A 20,586-nucleotide genomic window follows, 5' to 3' on the forward strand; every position below is an offset into this window, starting at 1 on the left:
TGGGAACAATAATACTGACCAAAAAGAGTTGTGTGGAATTGGTGACATAAAGAACGCAAAACACTGAGCATTATGCTGAACAAATACAAAAGGTGCCCAATCTCAACCAGTAGTCCTCCCCGCTTCTTCTTCATCTATTGTCTTTGTCCAGCCTCCAGGCGCCGCCAGCCTCTGGCTTCCTGCCTCTTCCCTGCACCAGCCCAGCAACCTTAGCTACGCTCTGGATCCAGTCCCGGTCTGCTTGGCTGAGGCCTGGTGTTCACTGCACTTATTATTCCAGGCTCCCTGTGATTTACTTTTCTAGTGAGTTAATTGCAAAATCCATATGGAGTGGAGGGAAAACATCACCCAAGCTTGCCACGAAAAGCAGGGGAATAGAGGAAGCTTTCTACTTTGGCCAGCACAGCCTGGAAAGGCAGAGATGGGGGAAGATGCTGCCACACTTAGTGTGCAGAAGGTCGAATCTGCCCCGTTCGGTGGAAGGCACACAATGTCTGGGGTTTAGTTATCCCCCTTTATTTTTTCTCTCATCCCTTTAGACAGAAATCCCTCTATGTTTTAGAAGTCTGTTATGGGTATAAAGTATAGGTTATCAAATCTCAGTGTGCATAAGAAGCACTTGGAAAGTTTATTGAAAGTGCAGATGCCCAAGCATCTCTCTCCAAAGTGTCATCCATTAAGTCTGGGACGGAGCCCCAGAATTCACACCTGTGTGCGCCTAATGAAGATCATATGCAAGCCAGAGCTGAGACACAGTGAGGCAAAGAAAAGTCAGTGGCTCTGGAATTTGAAGAACTTAAAACTGGTTCCTGGTTCACTCTCTTGCCAGCTATGTGTCTCTGGGCAGATGACATTTTCTCCCTGGTCTCAGTTTTCTTTCTTTCTTTTTTTAAAAAAATGTTTTATTTACTTATTTTTAGAGGGAGGGAAGGGAAGGAGAAAGAGAGAGAGAGAAACATTAAGGTTGGTTGGCTCTCACTTGCCCCACACTGGGGACCCAACCCACAACCCAGGCACATGCCCTGACCAGGAATTGAACCAGTGACCCCTTGGTTCACAGGCCTGTGCTGAATCCACCAAGCCACACCAGCCAGGGCTGGTCTTAGTTTTCTTTCCTCTAAAGTCAGAATGGCTTTACCTACCTTGCATAATTATTGAGAGAAAAAGGTAAGATACTAAAAGCCTTTAACACAACTCTTGGCACATTGAAGGCACTCAAAAAATCAAAGAAGCAATTTGTTTTTCTTCCCTGGAAAAGGGTCTCTTCAAACCTAGCCTGAGGCATCTTCACTTCTGAATGTTAATACATTTCTATATCTGTTTACAGTCTACAGCTTCCAAACAGGGACCTTTGGGGGAAGCCAGTTCTTGTTTTGAAAGCATTTTGAAGATGAAAAGGTGTCAAATCCTCTAGAGACTTGGTTTGTGGAAGTTAAAACAACTATTTATTTTAATTTTGGTGAGTTCTAATTTATTAAAGGCATTTGGAAAATGTAAGTACTATTATATTCTCACAAGAGACCCAACAATTTTTAATAGTTTGTAGTTAATGCATTAATTTACTCAAGAACGAGCAGTTGGGTGCCTGGCCAGATGAACAGGTACCAGCCCTCCAGGGACTCCGGGGCTGAAAAACAGCAACTTGGTAGGGGCCACAGCAGGGCTGCTGAGGCCAGAGAGCAGTGGTTTCCCTCCTCACAGGGAAACGGGGTCTAGGGGAACTGATCAGTATGAAATGACTCCATTTTTAAAGACTCCAGGTTGAAATACAGTTTAAAAAGCAATTCTGGTACCAATAGATGCATAATTTGAGATCCCTGTAGGAAAGAGCTATTCTCCTCACAGGGATACCTCCACACCTATCATTTCTTAGATGCCCCCGAGGGGTACTCAGAGTACCTAAGTACTAAGTTCTGAGAGTACTCAGACTTTCTCCTAACTTTAGACCCTACCCTAATATCAAGAGTTTCATAGAAATCTTGATTTGGAGGTTCCACAGGCACTTCAGACTCAACAATGTTGAATACTTGGCTTATTATCTTTCTTCACAAATGTGCTCCAGCATTTCCTCAGTGTATCCACACAGTTACCCCAATCATACATGAAGCGTGCTGAACATGTAACATGAGAAACTCTGTTAAGCTACTGAGATACTAGGATTGTTTGTTACTGCAACAAAAATTAACTGATACCGACTACTACAGAAAACTTGTTTCTACCTATAATCACTAAAACAGGGCCTGGAAATATCAGATTCTCCAATGGACATTTTATGAATGAATGAATGCAGGAATGAATGAATGAATGAACAAAGAAGCCTAGGGAAAAGAGCATGAGATCTGGAGCCAAAAGAAAATGGCATATAATAAACACCCTCATACTCCTCTTTCCCCTATACTAGTGGAATGTTCTTCCTACCTCTATTTGGCTCCAGAGGCAGGATTTAACCTTCTGATTTCTCTCTCTGAAGTATCTTTGTATTGATAGCAAACAAAGCTGTATGCAGATCCTGGCTTATGCCTCAGTGTGTGGAGGAAGGGCACTGGTGACATTTTTGACAGTTTTCCACAAATCCATAATCTGCCTTTGAACTTTATGTTTACAGGGTTATATCTGTACTTGGCCCCAAAGATGGGTATTTCTAAGCTCCCTGAACCAAAGTCTTCGAATTCTGATACTCGTTTCCCCCAGGTTAAAGAATGGCCTCATTAGACCAAATATCTTTTTACACATAGGGAACATATTCAGTAATTATCCTTAAGTCTTTCAATACATTTCCGTTAAGCACAAAAGCAGAGGCTGTGAGATTGGGATTGATTTTATATACTTTCAAAAATAAACATCAATGTAAAGAATGTCATTCCAAAGTCACAGGTTCCTGAAATTGCTGCTTAGCAAGAAGGTCAGGACATGAATACCAACATCCAGCAGGAAGCATCTAGCTAATCAGATTAGTAAGATCAGTGTGCTGGCGGGGCTGAGAATGGAGTGGGGCTGGGGGCTTGGATGTCTGGAGGCTGGGAAAGAGGGGTGTGGGGCTCTCAAATGAAGGAGGTAGTGGAAAAATTGTTCTTGGTAATGTTCCTTTTGCCATCCACATGACCCTTCAGTCTGCTTCTTCAGTTTCTTGCTACGCTATTCTTAAATTAGTCAGCATGCCAGGCCTGAAACTCAGAGGAAGTATGTGGAAACAGGACCAGCTTGCAGGAGATAGACCCAGATTCACATCCTATTCCACCTCTCAGGAGCTCTGTGATTTGGGACAAGTCCCCTGCCTCTGTGATTCTTAGTTTGATCATGTTTAAAGTAGGGTCAAAAAGAGCAACCTGCACCTGCTTTGAGAATTACACAGATTACTGTGTTAAACTGGAAGCATCTACCTGCCGCAGGTTTGTCTGCATCCCCTAATCCCAGACACTTCTGTATCCGGAGCCTCATTCTGCAGATGCAATCAGTAAGGTATGCTGAAGGGATGGAGGTATAAGGTGCTCCAGGTTGGTTTTTAATTTTTTAAGTATTTTTTTTATTATAGGAAACTATACATAAAGTTCTTTTAACCCTTTAAAGTGTATAATTCAGTGGTATTGTGTACATTCCCAATGTTGGACAACCATTACTACTCTAGAACATTTTAATCACCCCCCCCACACACCAAAAATCCCCAGCCCATATTTATTAAACAGTCCCTTTCTCACTTCCTATGGGCAAGACTATGGTGATTTTAGCTAAATTCAATACTTTACAACATTGCTGGTGGATACTGTTCTGGTGAGAAAGTTGGCTGGTTAAGCAAGAGTTTCTTTCCCGAACGCCCACTGCATGCTCACCTCTGTATGAGACAAAGGCAGATGCACAGCAACCGCTTTATCAGGCATGCGCAGTCTGTGAAGGAGGCTATGATTAGGGAACACTTGATCTGAAACCTGAATCAATGAAGAACAGTGAGAGATGAGGTCAAGGAGGTCAGGGGGGTGAGATGGGGGTGGCCTTGGTGCACAGAAACTTGGACTTGATGTCTGTCAGCAGATGAGTAGGTAAAACAACTATGGGGCATTTACACAATGGAATACAATTCAGCCAAAAAAAGAAGAAAGTTTTACCTTTTGCAACAGTGTGGATGGACCTGGAGAACACTATGCTCAATGAAATTAGCCAGTCAGAGAAAGACAAATACTGTATCATCTCACTCATATGTGCAATTTAATGAACAAACCGAAAAAAGAAGAAATGAGAAACGAATCTTCAAAAACAAAAAAGTAATTTCTTTCACTAGTGGACCATTTGGTGAAATTAAATTGTTTTCACAGAAAAAAAGAAACTTGGACTTGAGTCTATGAATCAGCGAATGGAGGGCGGGGCTCGGTATCTCTTCTGCCTGTCCTGGGGATGCTCTTAGAAGGCAGGGGGCTGGGAGATATGCAACACCCCCCTGGGTAAATCTGCAGTGGGTAGCCCTGGCCTGGCTGCCAATGGAGCTGCAGCTGCAGAGAAGCCAGACGTGGAGGCAGGCAGCCATGGACAGTTAATGAGTGATTTATTGGTGCTGCTGCAGAAGCAGCTTCCCTGGGACCTGGTCCTAATTAACAACCACTAACTAGATGATGCCTCTTATTTATTTTTTTAAGTTAAAAAAGGCCCCCAAAGCCTTTCTTCTCCATCTTAATGGAAGAAAAGACTTCACCTTTGCCTGCTACCTGAGTCTAAAACACAACAGGTATTTGGCAGAAATCCCCACCCACTCCCTCACTCATGCACAGACACACACAAACACCCTCACACACAGTCACACCCACACACTCTTTGTCCTCTGCTTCCCACACCCATCACACAATTATTCTTCCTCTCATGTAATGACACTGACTTGTCTTACAGTTGAACTCATATAATGTCAAGTATATTTTATGATAGAATCACACATGCACATGTATTCCTAAACCCCTACACACTCAGCACATACGTCTGCATGAACACACATATTCTCACACACTTACAACCCCTGCTGTTACAGGCAAGGCCACAGGGTCACTCACACAGTCTCAGGCAGGAAGGCAGGAATCTTCTCTGTGGCATACACATCTCCTGTGAAGGTATTCACTCACTCACAAGAGGCTGAAGATCAGGTGCCTGGAGCCGGCTTGCTTGGCTGTGAGGTGGTGTGAGCCAGGGAGAGGAAAGGGGGGGTGAAGTCAGGACCCAGTGGCTCTGGAGTCCAGCATGGAGAATCACAACTGCCATGTCATTCAGACTAGAAGGGGTTCTCCTGTTTAGAGTTCCTGGGACACTAAAAAGCTGCAAACTCACTTGAGAGCCAGGCTGCTGAGTGGTAGGGGGGCCACAGTGCCTGGGATGGTGGCTGGAACTCAGTAGGCATCTGCTATGGACTGAATGGACTTCCACCAAAAAAGAGATGTTGAAGTCTGCTTTAGACTGAACATTTGTGTCCCCCAAATTCCTATATTGCAATCTTTACCCCACTGTGATGGTATCAGGAGGTGGGGCATCTGGGAGGTAATTAGGTCGTAATTGTGGAGACTTCATGAATGAGATTAGTGCCCTTACTAAAGAGACCCTGGAGAGCTCTGTCACTCCTTCTGCCGTGTGCAGACACAGTGAGAAGCAGCAAGGAACAGCCCTCACTAGATAGTCAGTCTGCCAGCACCTTGATCTTGGACTTCCAGCCTCCAGAACTGTGGGAAATAAATGTTGTTTAAGGCAATGGTCTGTAGGATTTTTGTTACAGCAGCCTGAATGGACTAAAACAAGTCCTGACTCCCAGCACCTCACAACGTGACCTTAATTGGAAATAGAATCATCACAGATGTAGTTAGTTAAGATGAGGTTAAACTAAAGTAGGATAGTCCCCCTAATTTAATAAGACTGGTATCCTTATAAGAAAACAGCCATGTGAAGGCAGGGACATTACAGGGGCAATGCAGGCAGAGACTGGAGTGATGCAGCCACAAGCCAAGGAATGCCAGTGACTGCCAGCAAACCATCAGAAACCAGGAACAGGCAAGAAAGGATTCCCCTCTGCAGGGGTGTCCAACCTTTCGGTGTCTCTGGGCCAAGCTGGAAGAAGAAGAGTTGTATTGGGCCACACAGTAAATGCATTGTGACACACAGTCACAAAAATACCTCATAATGTTGTAAGTAAATTTAAGATTTTGTGTTGGGCCACATTCATACCAATCCTGAGCTGTGTGCAGCCTGCAGGCTGCAGGTTGGACACCCCTGCCCTACAGGATCAGAGGGAATATGGCCCAAAAGGTACCTTGATTTTAGACATCTAGCCTCTAGAACTGTGAAACAAACTGCTGTTGTTTTAAGGCACCCAGTTCACGGTACTGTGCTATAGCAGCCACAGGAAAAAAATACAATACAGATTATTAGGCCCATTCTCCTGCTTGTTCTTTCTGAGCCTTAGTCTAGAACTCTGAAACGCTGGTATGTTCATTCATCAGGATGCACTGAGCACCCATTTTAAGTGATACATATTTATAGAAATTGATGTGCTGGGTCTCTATTATACTGAGATAGTTATACCACAGTCTTGCCTAGAGCTACACAGACCTGTGAAAACCTTTCTAGATAAATACAAAATGGACCACGGAAAGAAAAACAATGCCTCTAGTCAAGGGACCAACTTAAACAGGTCTTCGGGTCCTACCCCCCACCCAACCCATTAAACCTGCTGAATCTTGGAAGGGGATGGAAAGGTTAACCATCACTGCCACTTAAAAGATTCACCCCAGCTTTTGAAGTATAGGTATTGAGTTTCATTAAGACATTGTCGTGGTGGAAGGTAAAATTAATCAATAATGGGCGCTCTTTTTCATATTAATTAACTAACTGTGCAGGAATAAAAAATAGATCCAGCTCACCCCCCTCTCTGGGGATGCCAGATGGACTCACTTTGCTAGAAATAAGACAGCAGTTGCCAGGAATCACCACACCCTACCAAGGCCTGGGCTTCTGGGGCCCATGATATTGCTGTGGTCCCCAACACTCCCTGTCTGTTTAGTGGGTCTGGTCCCTGGTCTTTTGGCTTTGGATGAAAGAGAGAAAAGCAGTTCCTGACAGCCAGGCACTGGCCTGGCACTCAGAGCTAGGCAGTGCTTTCTCCTGTTAAAATATAAGCAATTTCACAGGACAACTTCTGACTGGCAGGCACCTCTGTGGCCATAATGGGTCAAGATGAAGGCTAGGCCACTTGTAATCATGTCTGAACTCAGAAAATAACAAGAACATTGTCCAAACCACAAAATGACCAAATATCCTATCCTGGCTAATATGAGTGATTGCTACCTCTTTTTCGATTACAACTTTAACCTTACTTCATTCTTCCTGCTTTCTATATAAGATTTATTAAGACACCCAGGCACAAAACTACCTCTGCTTCCTGACTGTCCAATCCAGAACAAAGCTCCACTTCTTCCTTGAACCCATCCCCAAATCACCTAACACAAGGCCAATCCCTGAATACCTTTTCTGACATGCTTTCCAGAGACACCAATGACGTCCCTATGGTGTGTGTTCTCCAACCTCCCTGGGAAGGGGTCAATGAGCCCCACTTTGTTCAACTACAAGTGAGTTCCTGGTAGTCTCTGGCTGGAGCACACTAAAGGACTTTGCTGTTCCCCATCCCTGCAGAGAGGCTGACTTAGGCTACAGGGAGTCTGTGACGTTTCTACACCTTGACGTGTGCCAGATAAAGCTTTCTCCCCTATCTTTTGTATCAAATAGCATTCTGGACCCACAGCTTCCTCTTTTGCCATTGGGACTCCTGAAAATTGTGTCCCAGTATTGGTAGGAGTGAGTGGCCATTGTGGTAGACATTCTGCTTCCTGTGGTCCTGTCCCCACGCTCCCAAGATGGGGGCCTCGGGAATCACTTTATTCAGTTGCCTAAGGAGGGCTAGGTTTCTTCTGCTGATTCTCTGACTGCTGGCCACTCAGGGCTGTTTGCGGCACTCACATAACACTGCAGGATAGTGTCTAGGCGTGTGTCTGCCTGCTTTATGTTGTGAGCCCCTGGGGCCAGAGACCATGCCTGCCTCGCCTCAGCATTCATGCAGCGTAGTGTTGCTGACAGTTGCTGAATGCAAGCATGCATTTACATGGCACCTGCTCAGTCATTTAGCTTCCTTTCCCCAACCCCAACTCATGAGCACCACTGCAGACCAGTAGTAGCATTGCACCACTGTGGGATCATTTCATTTTCTTTCCTGTGTAAGAGGCATCATTTCATTTTCTTTCCTTTATTACCATCACTAATGATGAACTTTCTTTATCAAGCAATTTCTTAAAGGTAAAGTTTATAATCACTTTATAAAAGTTACTGCATGAAAGACAAAGAGAGGAAAAAGGCGTACGTAGCTGGGAGGTATACACCAGGTGTTCTGCTAGGGTTACTCTCGAGTGAAACCAGAGGAAAGTACGAGAGGCCCGTGCAGGAGAGCAGGCCTGAGACTGCCACCTTGGAAAGGCTGGCTCTTGGCCGGCATCTGGGAACTCGTTGGGCACAGGGCCTCACCTGGCATAAAACTTTCCCTAAATGAGTAGAGTGTCTCACGGTGCCTACACCGTGTGTACAAATAATGAGCTTTATGCTAAATACCTGCTTTCCTTCTGAGAATCTGGAATTTTGGCATGTGTTAGGCAGAAGGTGCCTCTGTGTCCAGCCCCATGATAAAATCTTTGGGCACGAGGTCTCCCTTGAGCTGCCCTGGTGGACGGTCCTCTGCATAAGAACTCTGCTGGAGGGGCCAGGGGTGTCCCATGTGATCGCTAGGAGAGGCCTCTGGGAAGCTGGTGCCTGGTTTCCTCCGAACTCTGCCCGCTGCACCTTTCCCCCTTGCTGGTTTGCTGTGTGTCCTTTTGCTCTAATCATAAATCTTACCCTTGAGTCCCACTATACGCTGAGTCCTATGAGTTCTTGCTGTGACTCACTGAGCCTCTGACAACCCTGGCACAGTCTCCAGTGCGAAGATCCATTCAAAGTCAGGGTGTGGGCTCGGGTGCCCTGGACCAGGGAGATGATGTGATAAGTTATGAAATGTTGGCTCCTAAAGGACACTGTGAGCTATTACACAGTCCCTAAATGTGAGTAATGGCCCAATACCAGAGGAGACTTTTGAAGAGCTTTTTAAATTTAGCTAGGGAAAAAATGACACACTATTTTCTCCAAATAAAATGTACCTTTTAGCACTACAAACTCTAGTGCTGAAGTAATAAATTATTGAAAGTTGTGAATGCAGGTAGAAAGAAGGGTAACTCCTTCGGGCTTATGCAGTGGGAGGCAGCCGGGTGAGAGAGGGGCCTGGGATGCCTCCCTTCTGATGTGCTAACTTCCGACAGCCCATGCGGCTCCGGTTTGAAGAGCCTTCCTCTGAGTTTTCACATTCCACTTCACACCCGTGATGCTCCTTGCTCCTCCTCCTGCCATCCCAGGAAGCAGCTGGAATGGCAAACAATTTCCCTTGGCTTATACCACACTTTGAACCTGGTTTGTTCCATACAATAATTTCCTTGTTGGAGGCATACTCAGGAAAGCACTTTGTTTGGGAGTTGAGGTCCTGCAAAGCAGAGCCCAGTGGACTCACTTAGGAGCCAGGCTGCTGAGCAGGAGTGGGAAGAAAAGTCCTCTTCAATGTTTGGAACATAAAAGGTTTGGCTCTTTATTTGAAGGGAAGCATCCTCCTGGACAGACAGCTTGGGCTGAGATCCTCCTCCCACAGACTGGGAGAGAAACTGGCCTGAGGACAATCAGGCCTGCTGGAATCTTTTCAGACTTGGCCCTGCTAGCTGTGGACTCATCTTTGGCAGAAAGAGCCAGGCTGACCAGCTGCCAGATGGAGCCATGGACAGCCATGCCTAGTGTGGGGCCACGGAGACCCACGGTGGAACCCCATCTCTACCACTTTCTGGCTGTGTGATCTCAGAGCACATTTAAACAGTGATGAGATTGACGTCTGCCTCACGGGCGGCTGCAAATGTTAAACAAAATGTGAAAACTCCCTGTAATCACAAAGCACTGTACAAACAGCAGATGCCTATACAGCACCTCCTGTGTGCCAGGCACTATTCTAAGTGCTTTCACTCTCTGGGCTCTTTTAATTTGTGTCACTACACTCTTAGATAGACAGTAGAGTTAGACCCATCATACAGGTTAGGAAACTGAGGCATGGGCATATTAAGAAGCATGCCTTGTGTAACACAAGGTATCATAGCTAATAAGTGGAAAGGCATGTGAGTTCCTGGTACTTAGTGCTTTTCTTCTTCTTTTGAGGGGATGGGCTGACATATTGGTACCTTTTTAACCCACAGAAGCTTTGGCGGGCACATTCATTCAAACAGTTTTGCATGCCTGTCTCCATAAGGCTGGGGTAGGAGCTGTGGACTGCAATAACACAGTGTGAGGTATTAGCTTTGTGATGTCCTGGCTGGGGCCTTTGCTAGTCAGCAGGAGCTGCCATAACAAAACACCACAGACTGGCTGACTTAAACAACAGACATTCACTTTCTCACAGTTCCGGAGAGTGCCAGCATGGTTGGGTTCTGGTGAGGACTCTTCCCGGCCAGCTACAGAGAGATTGCTCTCTCTCCCTTCCTCTTCCTGTAAAGGCACCAATTCCATCATGAAGGTCCACCCTCATTACCTCCCGAAGGCCCCATTCCCAATTACCACCATCACATTAGGGGTTAGAGCTTCAACATAGGAATTTAAGGAGGGATATAATTTTCTCCATAGTGGGGGACCCCAATTTCACCATCCATAAAAATGGGAAAAACAAATCTTAGAGACTGATGTCCTCATCGGAATCAGGAAAGGTATTTGCCACCTCTGACCTCTCTCTGCTTAAACCTTTCCTGTGGATCCTATGACCTTTGAGAGAAAGGCTAAATTCTGGAGCCCTGCTCTCCTCTCTGGCCTCATCTCCTCGTAATCCCCACAAGCTCAGCCATAATGAACCCCTTGCATTTCCTACACAGTCCACACAGCTGGGAGTTGGATCTGAGGTTTCTGGCAGCCAGTTCACTCCCTTTCTTCACCATCTCTGCTTCTGACCACCAGAAGAAATTGGGCCTGTCACTTTGGGAAGAGTTTGGGAGAGTGTCTGGTCTCCTTTGAGACCTCTTCCCCAAAGAGGTGTTTTGTGGGGTTCGCACTAAGCCTGGCTCCAGAGAGCCTGTGGGTGATCACTGTCACCCTCCCCCTTGGCTTTGAGTGCCAAACCCACTTGGACTTCCAGCAGCCCTTCCTCACACCTCACTACACACACTTCCCTCCAGCCCCAAGTCAAGGGAAGAAGGGTCATTTCCATATTTTGGTCTGCCTTGGTTAACCAATGTGAGATTAAATTTGTGATAAGGACCCATGGGTTGGGGGACATCCTAGTTGCCTGTGGTGCTCAGGATTCCTCTCCAATTGCCTTTGTGCTAAGTGGCGAGATTCAGCTGGTTATATGAACTGAGAGTACAACTCGTTCGGCCCCTGTATTCTCTTAGGTCAGCCCTGCCTGTTTGGGGGTGCTTTTCCTGCTGTCGTCACAGCTCATAACTAACCTAAGGCTGAACAGTCACCCCAATGGCCATCGATATAGGAGGACTTGGGGGATGAGAGCAGAAGAGATGGCCAGGGTCTACAAACCAGGGATTCTAGTTCTGTCATTATATAAGCCACGTGACCTTGGCCAAGTCCATCTAAACCCATTCAACTGAATCATGAGGCCCTGCCCAGATATCCATCCTTAGTAGGGGGCCCTAAAAATACTATGTCAATGGTTTTGGACAAGACTGTGGCAACAGGGATCACAGAAACATCAAGCTGAGGAGATTCTGGAAGGAAAGGCATTAACATTCACAAGGTATTGCTATATGCCAGGCACCATCTTTTAAACTTTTTTTTTAAAACTGAACTCTACAGTAAGAAACACATTGTACGTGGTGACCTAGTACAGGTGCTATGTGTAAAAAACAAAAATCCACAAAATAATACCGTGTGCCATGTACCCTATTCTGTTCCCCTTTGTTCCATTCGCTGTTTTAAATGATGGAGCTGAGCTGCAGCACTGACTCCAGGATCAGTTATGATCTGCAGTCTGGGACATGCAGTTCTGAGTCTTCCACGTGCAGTTGCCTTTCGTGCTCAGCCCAGCGGTCGGAGGTAGGCATGTGCTCACTCCCATGTTGCAGAGGAAGAAAGCGAGGAACCTCAGTGATGTTCAATGATTTGCACAAAACCATCCAGCTCCTGAGTGGCTGAGCTGGAATTTGGAGTTTGACTCCAAAGTCCATTCTCCTTCAGAGTTATCTTGTTAACTGAGATTGCAGTGACCCCCATTAGGCTCATGGGGAAACTAATGTCCAGCAAGGAGAAGTGACGTGTTCCAGGATACTCTGGGACTGGTAACAGAGCCCCAAACAGGAATCAGATTTATCCCTGGACTCCACACACCCAGCACTGGAATCAAGCTCTTGTGGGTTGGAAGCTATTTTCCATCATCAGTTATTCTGTTCTTCCCTGAAGTCATCTTGGGTTTGATGAAGTCGAAAGAGGCCCAGGAGTCACTCTCCCTGGACAAGGCTGAGCTCACTGATGGGAAAAAAATGCCTTGCAAATGTCTTCTGGTAGGAAGTTTGACACTGTGCACATCATTGCTTCCACTGGAATTGAAAGTCATGTTGGCTCAAATTAAAAGCAAAACTGGTTTGCTGCACCTCTGTGCGCACACAGCGGGTCCTAACCTAGTTTCAAGAATGCAATCTATCTTTAGTGTAGCCCTGGATCTCCACCTCTCTCTTCTCCCTCCCAGTACAGAAGCCGGGTGCTCTGGTTCAAGTACATACTTGCCCACCAGGGGGAGCAACAGAACTCACCAGCGAAGAGTGGATTTGGGACACATTAAAAAAGGGTTATGGGTATTTTACCACACTAACAACAGCAACAAACTCAGCATGTCATCTTCCTTCCTTGAAGTGTTGTTGTGAGCCTGTGCTACATTTGTGAGGTGTCTGGTCTGGTCCTTAATTCATGCTAGCTATTAATATTAGTGTTTTAAAGGGCTGAGGGATGACAGTGAGAGGAGCCATCCATTGGGCCCTGAGGGTGCAAAAGCTCATTCCTTCATTCCATTTGTGGCAAGCACCTGGGCTTGAAGGCCAGGCAGGATCCCACTGAGCCACGGGGACCAGAGAGGCGTCCCAGCAGAGGCCGCGTGAAGAGGCACTGTGGGTCTGGGCTCAGACCATTACTGTGGATTTACTCTGGGCTTTGATCTCAGAGGCAAACTGGAAATTCACTTAGAAAAGGAACACCCAAACAGAATCACAGTTACCCCCAAAGTATCAAGCAGCTGGGGTGTCAACAGGGAAATTATTGGTTAACCTAATTAGGCAGCCAAATTGCTTATTCAAGTCAGGAGATTAGGTGAGCATCTCCAAAGCACAGTAAGAAAGAAGCTCATTACCAAGTGAACTCAATTTATCCTCTACCCTTCCTGGCTTCACGCTCATGAGACTTGGTTTTAAAAATCTATAAGAAGATCTATCATTAATTCCCTAAGTGGGCACCCTCCTGCAGCTCCCCAGCCATTGTACTTCACCTGGGACAGGATGCCAGGCTCCCTTAGCTGGAGTAGGGATTGGATCCCCTTATTTGACTATTTGCTGGCTTTGTGAGCCAGCTGCACTTCCTCCCAGGAATGCACCGATGTCCAATATTTTCAAGGAATTAGAATCTCCCATTGAACAGTGTTATTCGTGTAATAAAGGCGGTAAGGCCCCAAGTTTCAAAAAGAACTGGGGAGGGTCCTGTAGAGTCAGAGCACCTACAAATCTGGGAGCCAGAAGAGAACTTAAAGACACTGACTCTCAATTTTTCCCACATTTCAGCCGAGATCCAGAGGACTTAGGTGACTTGCTGATGATTGCATAGCTAGTGAATGGGAGGTCCAGGGCTGAGTCCAGATCTGCCTCACCCCAGTGCCTATTTACTGACTGCCACACTCTACAGTGTGTCCTGTAGAAATTGTTTTTTATTGGCTTAATGCATATAGTATATATAATCTGAGAGATGATTCTAGCTGTTGCTAAAACATAAACTTTTGTCAGTGTTAGAAAGTTCCAGAAAACAAACTGAATCCACAACCTGTTAGAGCTGATCAGGAGCCAGAGACCATAACAGGCTACTCTCGAATTGTGATGTGCTAGAGAAAGGACATTTATGGTTGTGAGGTTAAAGAGAAAAATTCTAGCCAGCAGGTACCTGAGAAGCTTCCATGGAAGAAGTGCTGGTTTCTGGGCTTTGAGAAGCAGGAAGGACTTCGGCAGGCCAAGAGGAGGAAGAAAGAGGATTCCGTGTGACAAAGGCATGGAAGTGGACAAACATAAGTTTGTCCCATGAGGCTGGAGCATCGGTGTGTGACTGTGACTGTGGGGGCAGGGTGTGCTGCGAGGGAAGGCTGGCAAGTTACAGGGCTTGTCTGCTCTTTGCCAAGAACTTGCTGAGCACCTACCATGTGCCAGCTACTGTTTTAGGTAGTGCGGTTCCAGCATGACCAAGACAGGCAAACCTGCCCACTCATCCATGGGGACTGTGATGATAAACAAATTTAACAACTGAATTATATAGAGTGTTTCAAGATGATCACTGTTATGGAAGAGGGTTGGGGGTTCCAGGGTGGAAGAGGGGTTGCAGTTCTAAACATGATGGCCAGGGAGGGCTTCACTGATAGGATGACCTCTGAGGCAGGTGAGGGAGACAGTGCTAAGGACGTCTGGAGGAAAAGCAATCTTGGTAGAGGAAGGATAGGCTCAAGAGATCTGGCTCATCTGAAAAACAGCAAGGAGGCCAGTGTGGCCAGAGGAGGGGAGGGGGTCAAAGAGGTGGTGTGGAGTAGGGGTGCCTGCAGGCCATTGACCAGGGGGCCACAGAGTGACAGGACCATACTGGAAGCTGTACTGAGCTCTAGTGGGCTCTGTCGAGGTAGGCGGCTCCTGCAGAAGTCCAGGAGACAGGCCGGGGGCTCAAGCCAGAAGGGGACATGGAGGCAGTGGGGATCAGATCAGTGTCAGGTGAGGAAATGAGCTGCTTCTTCCCTGCTGTGTGTAGGGCCTCATTAGCAGTGAGGAAGACCTCGATACTCTCATGTTCTGTGACCGAAATGGGCTCCCAGGTGCTCTTAGGGGAGGGGGCACATCCAATCCTTCTCCTCACAGCTTTCTTGGCTCAGCTGCGGAGTTCTTTAGCACTGGTCTGTCTCATGTCACATTCCACAGTCCCTCTCACAGTTCATGGCCGTGGCCATGAACCTCGCCCCTTGCCCCTTTCTCATACCATCCTCCATCCTGCTGCTGATCACCTTGGTTTCTGACCTTGCCACTAGCGCCCACTCCCAGCCTTGTATTACCTCCCACATGTGACACTTGGCACCATCTTTTGTTGTTGTTGTTGTTATAATCTTGGCTTCTCTTGGGCCATAATTCCAGCTCCTCCTTCTACTCACCTGCCTCAAACTGCCTGGGTGAAGTTTGACCTGGGCCTGCTCTCCACAGCACCACCTCTGCTGGAATTTCATGATCGGGAAGCTGGTCTGGAATGGCCAGTCCTGGCCCGGTTTAACCATTTTTACAGGTACGTGCATTCGGTGGCATTACGTACATTCACATTGCTGTGCAACCTTCACCACTGACTCATCTTCAGAGCCTTTTCATCACCCCAAACTGAAACTCTGCACCCATTAAACATGAACACCCCTTTCCTCCCTCTCGCACCCCTGGGTAACCCCTGGCACAGCTAGAGTTTCAGGCCAGGTGTCCTCACAAGCTCTGGATGAAGCCACTGTTCTTTCCCCTTCTGTGACACTGCCTGCAATCCCTCCATTATAGATTGGGTCACAAGGTTGTCGTATCACCACCTCCCCGATATCCATCTAGAACCCTGTTCTAGAATAATGTGTGGTATACTCAGGAACTAGGTGTAGTTATAGAACAAGTTACAGAACAAATCTACAAAAGAGACACTGTAATCCTGACCCTGTGGGTGGAAATGGAGTTCACAGGGCAACCTTTCCTTTCTACAAAACATTTATTGAGTGCCAACTGTGTGCATGGATGATGCCAGCTCTTCCTCACTGCCCTCCAGCCTGCGGGCCACACTCAGCAGGAAAGGCCAGAGCAGGAGCTGGCTCTGCCTGGTGGCCCCGAAGAGGAAGATTTGTGTTTACATTACCCAGTCAATTCTGTATTTATTTTGGATATTAAGCAGTGACATAAAAGCTGCTGACATTAACCTTCAGGGGCAGAAATTGGCTTTAATGGACCCCATAAAAAGTTATTATTGATGGCAGCTGCATGCAGCATCCCTGTGACCTCAGCAGAAGCCTCCACCACTATCAATACTGTTGACAATTACTATTGACTAATGCAAGGCCGGGTGTGGGTGGAGGCAGAGTCCGGTTCCCATGGTTGGAAGTTTCTGGGGACTGTGCTTTGCATTTGTATCCGGTAAGGAGCTCTGAAAACCTGGTCACACATTTTTGGTGGCCTCAACTGAAGGCCCAACACTCTCGATGATTCCAGTGCAGCCAGGCAAAGGGCTCAGGCTACAGGATCAGAGAGACCTGAGTTTAAATTCGAGCTTTGCTGACTTGATGACTCACTGTCTGTGCAATCTCTGGCAGGTCAGATGACCTCTCTGGAGTCTCAGTCTCCCATCTGGGAGGTGGAAACACCATAGTGGTGTCATGAGGATTCATGGCAATCAACCGCATATGTGCAGCGGCTTAACACACAACAGGCCCTCGGTATGTCTTCCCCCTGCTCCTGAAAGGTGGCCACACTGTGGTGTGTTGCTTTACATGGCCTGTGGAATTGAGCCCTGTTCTGAGAGTAAGATCTGAGTTCTCATCACAGAGAAAGGGGCCAGTAGGATGAAGATGAGAAGAGGAGGGCAGGGGAGGAAGACTGACGAGGTCGGGGACAGGGAGCAGAGAGCAAGAGAAAGAGCCAGAGGGAAGGAGAGCCTGGCTCCAGCTCAACTAGATGAGGCCCATGTGCCCTTCACCTCTCTGAGTCTGTCTTCAGCTGTAAATTGAGGAGACAATGGTGTGAGCAAGAGTACTATCAACCTCATCAATGGATAACAGGGAGTCATTCCTATGGCTCATTTACTGTCAGTGTGAGTCACTGTCATTTGGACCTGAGTAGAACAAAGCTGTTAATGTAACTTCCAACTGGGAGAGAGTGGACAAGCGCATGGGCACCTCGGGGTGTCTGGGTTTGGGGAACCCACTTCTGGAAGGGATGCAGGGGCCAGGGGCTCTTTGTTAGATTCCCGTGCCCACCTCCTCTGCCTGCCCACCTTCCCTGAGTACAGTGAGGCTTAGAGTGTGGCAGCCAGCATGGAAATGGATAATTGGAGGGAGAGGGGGCGAGGCCAGGGGAAGCAGCAGCCATTTCCCTGTCCCCATTATCAAAGGCTGAGGCTCTTCAGGCTCATTGATTGTGTCATTATAGCCCAACAGAGGCTTAATTCAGCAGTAATTCAGCTCTCAGGGAATATACAATAATGTGGGCGGTGTGCACCTCACTCTGTCATGACTTTATGAAAAAGTGATCATTTGTCACCCTAGCAAGAAGCTGGCTATAGAGGAAATTCACTATACCTAGGGCTACAAGAGTAAAGATTTTAGAGTTACACAGGCCAGAGCTCAAGTCCCACCTTGCCAGCTGTGTGACCTATGTAGGTTGCTTAACCTTTTGGAGCTGCAGTTTCCTCATTTTGTTCAGGTTGAGGGGAGGGTAATAAAACCTACCTCCAAGGGTTGTAGAGGGAGTAAATGAGACCATATCACCAAAGGAATGAGCACTGTGCTTGCGATCTGATAATCAGCAACTGGCTATGAGCTCTTCATGCTATTATTATCCTTTTCTTGTGCACCTTATCTCAATGTAAGCACTTAGAATTATAGAGCCCTAGATCTGAACAGGCCTGCAGATCATTCAGCTCAGTTATACCCAAAAGGTGTTCATTAGAACTTGGACCCAAGCAGATGCTCTGGGAATAGAGAGTTCTATGCTCAGACCAATTTGGGGAGGGGGCTTCTGTCCTTCCTTGGTAATGTATCTGACAGCATGTCCAGTAACATAGTTTAAAATCTCTAAAATGTCCTACACAATGAAACTGATGTAAATTCCTTTAACCCAGTGTTTCCTACATTATTTGACCACAGAGTAATACCCCTCCTGCTATCCAAGAACTATTAATATTCTGAGAACACAGTAAATTCTGATTTCATCTAAATCACTTATTTTATACATGAGGAAACTGAAGTTGGTTCAAAGAAAGGATCCAACTTATCTGGTGCCACATCCCGGGTCAGTGATGGGACAGAAGTGTCCTGTCTCCTAATCAGACATCACTTTGCTGCATAGGCCTCACACATCACACTGGTGCTCTGGTTCAGCACGTGGTGACGGTGGGGAAAGGGGGGGCTGCTGGCTGGGATTGGGCCTGGGTGGGAGGGTAGATGAGGGAGTGTGGATGGCTCCCCACTGCAGGGCGGGGTAGCTCTTCAGGTGCTGGACTCATTGGCTGTCTCAGGGTGCTGGTTTGGGGTCAGGGGAGGCTAACACTGCCAAGCCATTATCCATGACCTGCCATCCTCCTTCCCCTCAGACAAGTGCCCAGTTTTCCCTAGGAAAACTGCCATGTTATCTGGGAGGGGTAGCAAAATGGACACAGAATTCTGCTGCCCCTGACTCTTTAAGGAGATAGACTTCCCAAATCTGACCAAAACTTTACCTGGTCTTCTGCAAGATCCCCGATCTGGAATTGCATCCTGTGGACGGAACCCAGCTGGATCATCCTTTCTAGAGACTAATCCACCTAAGCCTTCAACTCTGTAGCTAGAGCTGGAAACCAGTAGGGGGCCCTGCTGCCAGGCTTGGCTCTTGCAGTTCTCATTCACACGGCCCTCCCCACATCCCCCCTCCCACCTGTGGGGTCAAAGCACCAGCAGACCCCCTCACTGGACTTCTGAGAAGCAGAAGCCTTCCCCCAGGCAGAGGGGCTGCCCCTGGTCTCTGTGGCCCTCCCTGAGTCTTCACTGCCAGACTCCAGCAGAACCCTCCTCAGTGCAGACCTGGGTCTGCCCAGCTGCCTGAGGCTGGGTGGGGCACAAAGCATGAGAGAAAGGGAGGTCCACCAGCAGCAAACTGCGGGCTGCAGCTAATTCAGAGCCCGTCATGTCTGAGAGTGAGCAGAAAAATTCTGAAACCAGACTCCCTTTCCTCTTCCACAGAAAGGAGGTCTTAGAAGAAGGGACTACAGACATGGGAGTAGAATAAGTAGTTCAGAATAGCCAGCACTGCCCCAAATCTGCAGGTAGGGGAAACCTAAAGCAAGGTCTCAAGTTTTAAATCATCCCAACATGACATTTTTTGTTTTGAACCCTTCCTCTAGTCAACATAAACTAGTGGGTGGGGCAGCATCCGGAGCAGTCGCCCAGGACTGCTGAGACCCTGCAAGCTGGAGTCTGCATGAGTAGGAATCAGGCAGGATCAGTGAGGTTCCTGCCTTAGCAGATAGGCTGTGAGGGGTGCGTTCCAGCAACCCCTGGCTCCTCTGCTCCCTCATCAGATTAGGGCACGTTCCTAATCTGGAAAGAAAGAACAGAGACCTAATCTCTGTCATGTCACCAGTTGGTGGGTATTTCATGAGACTGTGCAAGAAGTTCTCACTTTTGACCACCGAGAGCAAAGCAATTTTCACCAACTTCACCAGAGCCCCACGCCATGGAGCACACAATCCACGTAGCTGAAACCTGGTCCTGCGCCCCCGTGCCTGGCACAGGCCAAGCGGACCACTCACCGGTCTCGGTGTTCTCGTGCTCAGTGTCAGTGAGCGTGAGGTTGGAGTTGGCCCGGCTGGACAGGCAGGAGCTGCGGCCTGACCGTGTGCTCCGGCCCCACAGTCGCACAGGGTGCTCAGGGGACAGCACGGTGTCGGCCTCCACGTCGGCATCAGAGCTGGCCCCCATGGAGTAGCCGCAGTGGGGCAGGCCAATGTCTGTGCGGTACAGGGTCCCATGAGGAGGTGTCACCTCCCCCAGGCCCAGCTCACGTAGGGAGAAGTTGGCTCCTGGGAGGAAAGCAAGGTGAGCTTGGTTAGGGTATTGCGGAGGGGGTGTCCCCACCAGTAGCCTGACCCCTCATCCAAGGGCTCACTGCTGCCCTTTGAGCTCACTGTGCTGTTCCATGCCTCTCCTCTGCCTGATGCCTCCTTCTGCCCCTTCCCCACCAGCCCAAATCCTCCAACCCTCCCAGGAAGGGCCAACTCAGATGGCACCTCCTCTGTGGGTCTCTTCCAGTTCTACACCCTGTGCAGAAGTCACTGCTTCTTCTTCTGAAAGCCACTGGCCCCAGTCGCCTGGCACAGAATTCAAGGCCTGACTCCTCCACTGATGAAGACCTCACCGGGGTAGGGACCGTGCCTTCCTCATTCCTAATCCCTGTGCCCAGAAAAAACAATCAGCTACTTCAAGGGGCCCAATAAATGTCTGTCAAGTTAAATAGAGGGTCTTGG

General features: G+C 47.7%; 1 protein-coding gene across 2 annotated transcripts in view; it reads right to left on the bottom strand.

The window, feature by feature from the left end:
- Nucleotides 1–20,586, bottom strand: part of TENM4 (teneurin transmembrane protein 4) — a 737,235-nt gene that overhangs the window by 362,518 nt on the left and 354,131 nt on the right. For both annotated transcript variants that reach the window (XM_045817894.1, XM_045817893.1), the window contains exon 5: nt 19,873–20,142. In XM_045817894.1, the coding sequence (XP_045673850.1) occupies nt 19,873–20,142 (270 nt within the window). The remainder of the gene's footprint in view (nt 1–19,872; nt 20,143–20,586) is intronic.

Source organism: Phyllostomus hastatus, unplaced genomic scaffold (genome assembly GCF_019186645.2).
Source record: "Phyllostomus hastatus isolate PE091 unplaced genomic scaffold, TTU_PhHast_1.1 phas_scaffold_317, whole genome shotgun sequence".
NCBI classification, from domain to species: domain Eukaryota; kingdom Metazoa; phylum Chordata; class Mammalia; order Chiroptera; family Phyllostomidae; genus Phyllostomus; species Phyllostomus hastatus.